General features: G+C 36.8%; 1 protein-coding gene across 3 annotated transcripts; it reads left to right on the top strand.

Moving 5' to 3' along the window:
• Nucleotides 1-318: 318 nt before the first annotated feature.
• LOC132308716 (OBERON-like protein) lies at nt 319-8693 on the top strand. Of its 3 annotated transcripts, none has more exons than XM_059806905.1 (3): nt 319-519; nt 1140-2293; nt 7814-8693. In XM_059806905.1, the coding sequence occupies exons 2-3, from the start codon at nt 1156-1158 to the stop codon at nt 8437-8439; spliced, it is 1764 nt and encodes a 587-aa protein (XP_059662888.1). In that variant the 5' UTR covers nt 319-519; nt 1140-1155; the 3' UTR covers nt 8440-8693. The 3 variants fall into 3 exon arrangements, with proteins under 3 accessions (XP_059662888.1, XP_059662887.1, XP_059662886.1); XM_059806904.1 differs by having other exon boundaries at nt 1060-2293; XM_059806903.1 differs by having other exon boundaries at nt 320-519; nt 1134-2293.
• Nucleotides 8694-11186: the final 2493 nt, after the last annotated feature.

Genomic DNA, 11186 nt, shown 5'->3' with positions numbered 1-11186 from the left:
TTTGTACTTTTACCTTCTATTTAAGAAGAATGTATTTATACGTCGCTGCATGAGTGCACAAGGTAATACCTCCTCTTATTGGATGGGGGGTCAATAAAACTTAGGTGAAAAAACCTTTGGGTAGAAGTACTACAGTTAGCTGGAGAATTGTTAAAAAAAAAAAATAAAAAAAATAAAAAAAAAATAAAAACATCAAAATGATGAGTTCAATGGACATCAAATGATCAGTCGGTGGAATCCAACACTACGTCTTGCATTTTTCACACGCTATCTTTTCTCATCACGACGTGACATGCGCTGGCAAAAAGACAACCGGTTTACAACCGGCCATATCGGTCATTTCTCTGTCTTCGTCAACGTCTATGGTGGACTTCATTTTAGGGTTTTTGCGAGCAAAATCTTCGGCTCTTGTCTGAAGAAAAACCAAAAACGAGAAGAACAAATCAGGTCTTAATCTGCAATTAAAGTCTACTTCAAGCGCTTAATTCTACAGAGATTTCTCGAATTTCTCATCAACTGGTAAGTAATCTCTCTGATCTGTTTGGTTTCTGAAAAAATGAAGGAAAAGAAAAGTAGAAAACAATTTTATTTGTATTATTTGTGTTCTGGAAATGAGTAACTCAGCTCAGCTTCGTTGAGCAGTTGTATTCGGCTGAGTTAGGTTTTGTTTTTCAATTTCCTTCTAAAATAATAGAGAAAAGTAAGATATTTAAAATGATTTGAAAAGTTTGTTTCTGATGAATCATAAAAAAAATAAAAATAAAAAAGGGAATCGGTTGTTAGAATGCTTGTTCCTGATGGAAACTCTTGTTCTATTGGTGTTTGTATAGTTGGGTTGGGGCATAATAACTTTGCGACTAGCGAACTGCTTATCCCCAAACCCCAGAAAAGGAAAACAAATAATCCCCAAACCCCATAAAAGGAAAACAAAAGATGACCCAATTTATGTTAGCAATGGAGCCAACACAGTAATTCAGTGTGTTATGCTGTTTGTTTAAACATTGATATGTATCTATTCATGATTGTATAGTTTTTAATTTTTTTTCTTTTTGAATTTAGTGCAAAATCTACCTACAATGTTTTGTTTTGGATGGAATTAGAGGATAATGATGGTTGGACTTATTCTATCACAGTAACAGGATCAGAGATTCCTTGATGGGAGCATCATCTGGCTCTAACATCAACCACCAACCTACATCGAATATGCTGCCTCCGCGTCAAGTACCTCGACCTAGTGGCTTACACCCATCCCTATTCCTAGCATCTCCTGATGTCCATGTATCACTTGATCCTCAGGAACCAAGATCAAATTCTGATCAGGTTCGTGACTCCCCCACTGAGAGTGCTAGTTCACGCGAAACATGGCCCACTGCTGATGGTATAATGGCAAAAAAACTGGAGAATGGAAAAGCAGAGAACGATTCCCCTGAACATTCAGTCATTCGCCGGGTTCCTAGTTCGGAGAAGATTTCTCTTCAAGACATAGCAAGAGAGAGAGTTGATATAATTTCTGAAAAAATGCACATGCTGCCTGATGAGTTTCTAGAAGAACTAAAGGGCACACTCCGTGTAATTCTCGAAGGAAGCGGTGGTTCTCAGCACAGAGAGGACTTTTTGAATTTGCAGAAGCTTGTTCATAGTAGGTCTGACTTGACTGCTAAAACGTTGATTAGAGCACATAGAGTTCAGCTGGAAATTCTTGTTTCTATAAACACGGGGATTCAGGCTTTCCTGCATCCAAATATTAGTCTCTCTCAGACTTCCCTGATTGAGGTGTTTGTGTATAAGCGATGCAGAAATATAGCTTGCCAAAACCAGCTTCCAGCAGAAGACTGTATCTGCGAAATATGCACCAATAGAAAAGGTTTCTGCAATCTTTGCATGTGTGCAATCTGTAACAAGTTTGATTTTGAAGTGAATACATGTCGTTGGATCGGTTGCGATTTGTGTTCTCATTGGACTCATACAGACTGTGCAATTCGTGATAAACAAATATGTATGGGTCCTTCTGTTAAGAATGGAGCTGGCCCAGCCGAGATGCTTTTCAGGTGTCGTGCATGCAATAGGACATCCGAACTCTTTGGTTGGGTTAAAGATGTATTCCAACACTGTGCACCAACTTGGGACCGGGATGCTCTGATGAGGGAACTTGATTTTGTTAGTAGAATCTTTAGTGGAAGCGAGGACCCCAGAGGGAGGAAACTTTTTTGGAAGTGTGAGGAACTAATAGAAAAATTGAAGGGTGGAATCTCAGAAGCAACAGCTTGCAGAGTTGTATTGATGTATTTCCAAGGTATGTATTATGCTTTTGGCATTTTTTTTTTTTTCAATTGTATCATTTTATTTTATTTCATATAAAATTGATTTTTTATTTTTTATTTATTTTTATTTTTATGAATAGAATTTCTGAATCAATGGTGGAACAGTTACCAAGGGGAACAAAATCTTGAGGTTCTATTTTGTCTTTGGAAGTGTGTTTTGTGTTTAACAATTCTTTAGTTGAGACAGCCTACTTTTCTTAAGTTGAATGGCAATAGTTGTCCTGGGGAATTTAAGTAAATGACTCTAGTTTTACTCCTACATAGTGAACACTCCGTATATTTGTGGGTCTTTCCTAAATTCTCTCTTGTGTGGAGGGTTGGAACTTGGAGGGATTTGAGGGTTGCGATTATTTGATGTTGTTTTTCAACCTGTATATCCCCTAAAACTTATGTTATATGGACTTCAAACATGTAAAGTTGGTTGTGTGTCTAGGTGTTCGGTCTTCTTGAACCTGAAATATAGTTGATTAGATTTTAAATTCAATGGGATGTGGTGATAAAATGGGATTTTCATCCATCTCCCCATGCAAGAAGCAGGAACCTTTCATTGTTTATTTTTTTGTTTCCATCATCATAGGGAAAGGATCCACGTGTTCAATTTGGGTACATGTGCCAGCACATCTCTCTTATTATTATCTATGTAGTGTCTTGTCGACATGGATGCCTTAGGGTGAACAGGAATTTCATGTAGAACTGGTGAACACATTTCAGATCTCTTGGTATGCTTGTAGTCAATGTTATAAATTTTTTAGTTGGCTTGGAAAAATCTGAGAATGCTTATTTTTCTGTGGTATTGACAGTATTACAGTTTATGATACATTTACAAGATTAAGGGCATTGTGATTGATATTTTTGACGGTGCTGTGAATATCCTACAACTTGTACGAATTCTTATAAGAGAAAAGAAGAGAGAGAGCGAGGGAGAAGGGGGGGGGGGAATATAAAAGATTGTTGGGTCGTGCAGCCCTCCATAATAATGGGCCACGATCTGTAACGACCCACTCTACTATATGGTATGATATTGTCCGCTTTGGGCCTGAGCTCGCACGGATTTGCTCTTGGGTTTTACCCCAAAAGGCCTCATACCAATTGGAGGTGACACACTTACATATAAGCACTTCACCTTTCCTCTACCCAGGCGATGTGGGACTGTGCACCTGTAGCTCGCCAGTGTGGTAGCCTGACAATGTCTCTCGCACCCGCCCACGGCACACCCGCCCACAAGGTCATCACAATTCACCCCCCTTGGAGGCCTGATGTCCCCGTTGGCACACTTCCGGCTGGGTCAGGCTCTGATACCATTTGTAACAACCCACTTCACCACATGGTATGATATTGTCCGCTTTGGGCCTGAGCCCGCACGGTTTTGCTCTTAGGTTTTTACCCCAAAAGGCCTCATACCAATTGGAGATGACACCACCACATATAAGCACTTCACCTTTCCTCTACCCAGGCGATGTGGGACTTGTGCACCCGTAACTCGCCAGTGTTGTAGCCTGACAGTGTCTCTCGCACCCGCCCACAAGGTTATCACACGATCATTCAAGTTAGGTTTAAGAGGAGAAAAGTGAAAAGGCAAGGAAGGAAAAGAAAGCTTGATAAATTTTATCAGTTCGATCATAGAGAAGAGTAAGTAGTTTGGTTGTAGAGAAGTGATAGAGAATGGAAGGAATGGAATGCTCAGCTTTAGTCCTCATTTATTTACCTGCACACCTTGTGCTGAGATGTTGTATTTCTCTCTTAATCACTCCCAACTCACCTCACTTTTGTTTTCGTACTTTTTGTGGGTCTGGAGTAATATTTTACCCTAACCACTCCATGTATCATCTTTTATCGTTTATTTTAATCAAATATCACCATGTAAAATGGAAGGGTTTTGAAATCTGTTCTCCCTTTTAGTTAGATGTAAAATGGAAGGGTTCTGAAATATAACTTTTAATTTCTCATCTGACAGCTACATCTCCGGGCTGCTTTTTATCTACCACGATTTCTTTACAGGAGTAGCTATTTTGCCTTATACATCTCTTTTAAATAATAAATTACGTCGGTTCCGTCTTTGGCCAAGGTACTAAATTAATAATTTCGTTAAATTTATAAGATAATATATTTTAGGAATTCTCTTATAGGTTTCTATTGGTCCCACTTATTACATAAATTAATTATTTGGTAAGAAGTACATATAGGACTGAGTATGACGTTTTCTTGAAATATGAATCTAGTGTTGCTTATCTTTTCTTGAAATTTAAGTCTTTTGTTTATTAAATAATAAGTACAAGACGTTGAATCTTTAGTTAGTTATATGTATCTTTGATGTTGTCGACCGAATTTGGTGCCGGGTCACGTTGCGACCCGCTTACGACCTGATGACCCATTGGATGAGCTTTGTGTGGGCCCAAGCCCCCGTTTTTACTCATGGGTCCTTGACCTTAATTAATACTCTCTTGTACCCCGATATATAAGTGCTCGTAGGGTTTGGAATCGTACAGAGAAAGTGAGGGGCTGAAACTTGTAATCTCCGATTTTACACATAGTGAAGACTTTCGCTGGATCTCCACCATGGACGTAGGTTTTGTCGAATCACGTATAAAACTTTGTGTTCTTTGAGTGGTGTGTTTATTTTTCTGTCATGTTTCGTAATTGTTGCTTGATTCGCTGCGTTTGTCGTAATAATATCTTTAATTGATTAGATGAGTACCATACATTGAATCTTGATTGATTAAATGAGTACAATTCATTGAATCTTTAAGACTATTGAGAAACTAAATGTTTTGAAAAAAAAATAATAATTACATAAAAATTATTGTTAAATTAATATCTAGCTTAATTAATAGAATTTATGTGGTCCCAACGCTATAAATTTATAGAGGTTATATTGTATTTAGAACCTACTGAAATGAAAATGCATTAGAAATGCAATTCTCTACTGTTAATGTTTTTTATTCATTCAATATTCTCTGATTTCTATTTCATTATGTTAGAATATTATAGTTAAAAACTATTTGTCTTCTTTCACCTAGATTTAAGTTCCTTGGACTGTGAATCAAACTATTGTCTAGTTGGAACAGTTTACCGGTATCAATACTAGATAATACATTTAGAATTAGATTTAGATGATATATCCAAGTGGAGGAGTATTAGTAATCATAGTAGACTACCTTTATATATATATATATATATTTCCAACTTGGAATTTAGGGGTTAACGTGCTGCATATGTGAACATAATGGAATTCCCCCGTCTCTCTTTTTCTTTTCTTTTTTCCCCCTTGTTCTGATTGATGTATTACTTTTATGAAGAGCTTGAGATGGGTTCACCAAAGAATCCAGATTCTGGGGAAGGTGGACAGCTAATATATATAATGTTCTTGATAATGTTATTGTTATGGGATCATATAGTTGATTATATTTTAAATTCAATGGGATGTGGTGATAAAAAGGGGATTTCCTTTGGTGAAGAGCACTTTATGTAGTCGTCCAACTTATTTCCTTTCGCTGTTCCAGATTCCCTCTTATGTTGTTGGAAGACTTGAGATGCTTCGACGGAACTTTTTGTGGGGCGGTAGAGGGGAATAGTTTAAGTATCATCTTGTTCGATGGGGGTAGGTTTGCTGACCCCTTAGGTTGGGAGGCCTAGGGATTAGGAGATTGACTCCCTTCAACAGGGCTCTCCTAGGCAAGTGGTTATGGGGATTCGGCAGTGAATGGCATAGGTTATGGAGGAAGGTTGTTTCCTGTCGGTTTTTTGGGCTGGGAAGGAAAGGATATTCGGTTTTGGGAGGATGCTTGGTGCGAGGACCGTCCTTTGTCTTGTTTGTACCCAAGGTTGTTCAGGATTGCTGTTGATAGACATGCTTTGGTTGCTAACTATTATCGCCTTGATAGCGGTAGGTTGTCTTGGGATGTGCATTTCCGGCGATCCTTTCAGGATTGGGAGTTGGATGACGTCACTGGTTTGCCGGATCTTCTGTATAGACAGCAGGTGGATGGCACTGGTTCTGACTCCTTGACTTGGGTGCTTTCTCCACAGTGGACGTTTCAAGTCCGGTCCTTTTTTTACCAGCTTTCAGGGTTTCAAGGCTCCACCTTTCTGTGGAAAATGGTTTGACACTTGAAGGATCCTCTTAGGGTTGCCTTCTTTGTGTGGACTGCTGCTTGGGGCAAGATCTCGACTCTGGACAACTTGAAAAAGAGAAGACAAGTCATCGTTAAGTGGTGTTGTCTGTGCATGAATGATGGAGAGTTTGTGGATCTTCTTCTCTTGCATTGTCCCATGGCTCACGACTGTTAGAGCCTCATTCTGAGTCTTTTTGGCTTTCAGTGGGTTATGCCCCGGACTTCAAGGGATTTGATTGATGGTTGGAGGGGCCAAAGGGTGGGAGCGCGTGTTCGTGATTTTTGGAGGGTGACTGCCCTTTTGTATTTGGTGGAGTCTCTGGAAAGAACACAATCAAAGATCTTTTGATGGGGAGGGGATCTCCATCAGGGTGTTGAAGTTCGCCATTCTTTGCTCTCTTTTTAGTTGGGGAATGGGGAGAGATTGTGTTTCTTTGGATGAGATTATGGACTTTTTGGGGTCGTTGGGTTTTCCTTTTTTTTTTTATTTTTTTTTGGTACAGCTTTTGGGACGCGTTCCCTTTTGAACGCTTTCTAATACATATATACTTATTAAAAAAAAAGGGGATTTCCATCCATCTCTCCATGCAAGAAGTAGGAACCTTTCATTGTTTATTTTTTTGTTTCCATCATCATAGGGAAAGGATTCACGTGTTCAATTTGGGTACGTGTGCCAGCACATCCCTCTTATTATTATCTGTGTAGTGTCTTGTCGACATGGATATCTTAGGGTGAACAGGAAATTTCATGTAGAACAGCTGAGATTTTTGAAGGTGCTGTAAATATCTCACTAGTAGGAATTCTTGTGTCACTGTATGCCAAATCTGATAAGTATTTTTTTTTTTTCCTAGTTGGTACTTGCACACTAAGGAATTGTTTGCACCTAGCAAAGTAGCAAGAAGGCCCAAGTCTTTTCCAACTAGGCCAACCCCTTGGAGTAGCTATTTTGCCTTGTATTTAGAACCTACTGATACGAAAATGCATTAGAAATGCAATTCTCAACTGTTAATGTTTTTTATTCATTCAATATTCTGTGAGTTCTATTTCATTATGTTAGATTATACTAAAAATTGTTGGGTCTTTTTTCACCTAGATTTAAGTTCCATGGACTGTGAATCAAGTTATTGTCTAGTTGGAACAGTTTACCAGTATCAATACCAGATAATGCATTTAGAATTAGATTTAGATTAATTATCCAAGTGGAGGAGTATTAATAATCATAGTAGACTACCTTTATATATATATATATATATATGTAAAATTCCAACTTGGAATTTAGTGGTTAATGTGCTGCATATGTGAGCATAATGGAATCCCCCCGTCTCTCTTTTTCTTTTCTTTTTCCCCCCTTGTTCTGATTGATGTTTTACTTTTATGAAGAGCTTGAGATGGATTCACCAAAGAATCCAGATTCTGGGGAAGGTGGACGGTTGATAGCCCCACAAGAGGCATGCAACAGAATTGCTGAAGTAGTGCAGGAGGCAGTGATGAAGATGGAAATGGTTGCTGATGAGAAGAAGAGGATGTTCAAGAAAGCACATCTGGCTTTTGAAGCTTGCAACCGGGAGCTCGAGGACAAGGCCAGGGAAGTTGCAGAACTAAAGCTAGAGAGACAACGAAAGAAGCAACAGATTGATGAATTAGAGAGCATTGTGAGGCTTAAACAAGCAGAGGCTGATATGTTCCAGCTTAAAGCCAACGAAGCAAGACGGGAGGCTGAGAGACTGCAGAGGATTGCTCTTGCCAAGTCAGATAAATCGGAGGAAGAATATGCTAGCAAATATCTGAAACTCCGGCTTAGTGAGGCTGAAGCTGAGAGGCAATATCTTTTCGAAAAGATTAAGCTTCAGGAGAGTTCGCGTGGATCACCAAGTAATGGTGTGGGTGATTCTTCACAGGTTATGATACCTGATAAAATCCAGGACCTGCTTAAAAATGTGTATAGCTTGCCCTCAATGGCAAATAGCCAGCCAAATGAACACCTCCCCACCAGGTCAAATACCTGAGCATGATTCCTGGTTTTTGTTGTGTATTAACTTAACCACTCTGTTGCTGATCAGAGCTTGAACGCCATGTTATCTTATCGGTGTCATGTTACCTTTGAACAACTGAACTACTTATATGTTTACGACCAATACTATACATGAAAACTAAAACTGATGAAGCAATTTGGAATTCCAAGTTGATTCTTGTATGTACAATTACTCTGTTTTCTTTTTATTTATTTATTAAAGTTCCTTGAGACTATTGCATTAAATAATATGTTCATTAAATTAACATGGTCAAAATGTGGACGTTGAAATAAATGTGTCCTAAATTCCTAATTCGAAGTAAAATCAACAAAGACGGTTTGGCTATGTACAGTGATACCACTAATTTGAACTAGTAAGAAATGCTGAAATAGCAGTAATATGATCCTCATTGAAATATTGACACGAGAAGAGAAATTAATTAATATTAGTTTACATGGTAATAAAAGGGTAAAAGTCTCTCTTCATCTTCTTCCTCTCTGTTTCTCTCTACACTTGGAGAGAGAGAGCTGTCTTGATCATCAAAAGCTTGAAGGAATGAGCAAGAAGCACAACCAAATGAGAATGTTGTAGACTGAGTACGATGTTAAAATAGGATTTTTCTCATATATAAAAAAAACCATTCTTAGTAGTTAAATATGAAGAGCTTGTTATTTTTGTCATGAGCAAACTCTCTTGACTGCATTACTCTTGATAATATATATATATATATACACACACACACATACATACACACATTTTTATTTAAATGCAACAGGTGGATGCTTTCTTTCAACTGTTATGGGTAAACCTGGTTTCATTAGTCAAGAAAGTAGGTTGGGCATAATCAAACAGGAAATAGATTTTGGGTTGCTCCTTTGACAATTATTCTGTAATCTTGTTATAGTTGATTAAGGACAACGTGTACTCTAGGTGGGTGGGTGGAGAAGATAGACAATGTTTTATATATATATATATATATATATCTTCTATATTAGTAGTAGTTTATTATGAATTCACATCTGATACTGGGTTGGGGAACATCCTATAAAATTGGAACAACACATCTGCCCACATTGTACGTAACAAACAAAAGAGAATATGAATATCAATTATACAAGCATTTTGGATTGTTTAAAGAGTTGAAGATATTATTCTTGAGCCAGAGAATGATAAGGATATCATGTTCATATGTATGGACAGAATTGGAGATTGTAATCCTCACATAGAATTCTGAATGGTACATTAATGTCCTTTCTTTGCACATCAACCCACTGCAGTACTAAACTATAAATTATTTATCCAATGCATGTGTGACCACCATATACATATTTCTTTCTCACTCTCTACCCTAATTAATTCCAATACAAGTACTTGAGCAACCATAAATTAATCACATGCATGTGCGTGAAAAAATGTGAAATTAAAATATTCGTTTATTATCAAAGGATGTAGTTTTGTGATACTGTCTCAATCTTTTAAAATTAAAAATTAGAATGTTTAAATCTTTGTTAATTCAAAGTGAATGTGTAAGTACATTTGTTGTCAATGACAAAAAAAATAAAAACAAAAAAAAATAAAAAATAAAAAAAAAAAAACGAAGAAGAAGGAAGAAGAAGAAGAAGAAGAAGAAGATATGTTTCTATTACAGATTGATCAAATGTTTGCTATAGTTTATGGTAAGTCTTATAATGTTGCTAAATTAATGGACTGTAAAACGTCATCGTTCGTGGGTAGTCATCGTTGAGATGTGTCATATATCATGTGATTGTGATTACAACGTTCGTGAAATTCATATAGGTTGAGTTCAATGTTTGTTTTCAAAAGTAATATTAAACTAATTTTCTTTCCTACTGAAAGCTCAATTGAAGTGACCACGTGACTTTAATAATATGTGTGTTGCGGGGTAATATACGTGCTCTAGAGAAAGAAAAAAAAAAAAAGTGACCACATGACCTCCTATTTGAATTCTCTCTCTTTGTCCTTTTTTATTTGATGTCATTTTGCTTATTATATTTAACTTTTTAAATTCGATCCAAGTGAAACTCTTAAGTAACTTGTAGTGTGCGACGTCACTCAATAATTAAAAGTACTTTAAATGACCTGTTTTGAAAAATAATTTTTCGAATCACCGTCAATAAATGAGGTGAATTGTAAATCATTAATTTTTTTTAGAAATGCCACAAGTTATTTAACTTAAGATATTTCGGACGGACACTGAATCTCTGAATTGTAAGTCATAAATCTTTGGGAAAAACAAAAAATCACAAATCATTTAACTTAAGATAACGTAAAGAATTGTTATTTTTGAGGTTTTCGGAAAAAGTTTTATTTCTTTCTTTTTGAAATATTGGGTAGGTTGTAAAATATAGTCATGATTCTAAATCGATATGGAAATCGAGAGTGAATGATTCACGTGCCATCACCAACTTTTTCTTTCATAAACAATTGAAAGAGATTACAAAACCTAGAATGTTGATTGGTGGGTGCCCAAAATTCCTTACCCTACCATGAAAACCTCCTAACCTGGAGAAGAGAGAGATATAAATTATGCTCTGAATAATTAAGTCTCTAAGGAGATGGCTATCACATTTTTTTCTTAATTTTATACTACTTAAAGTAGATGCTATAACTTTATGGCTTCTTTTAATTATAGAAGTAAGAGATATTATTAATTAAAAGTTTAATAAAAAGATTTTGTTATTATCCATGAAAGTGCAAATTCAAGATTCTCTCTTTCTCAA

The sequence above is a fragment of the Cornus florida genome, unplaced genomic scaffold, assembly GCF_030987335.1.
Source record: "Cornus florida cultivar Cherokee Brave unplaced genomic scaffold, ASM3098733v1 CherokeeBrave_3.0.0_Hap2_Chr05, whole genome shotgun sequence".
Taxonomy (NCBI): Eukaryota; Viridiplantae; Streptophyta; class Magnoliopsida; order Cornales; family Cornaceae; genus Cornus; species Cornus florida.
Note: the sequence above shows the minus strand (reverse complement) of the source record. Positions and strands in the feature narration are given on the sequence as shown.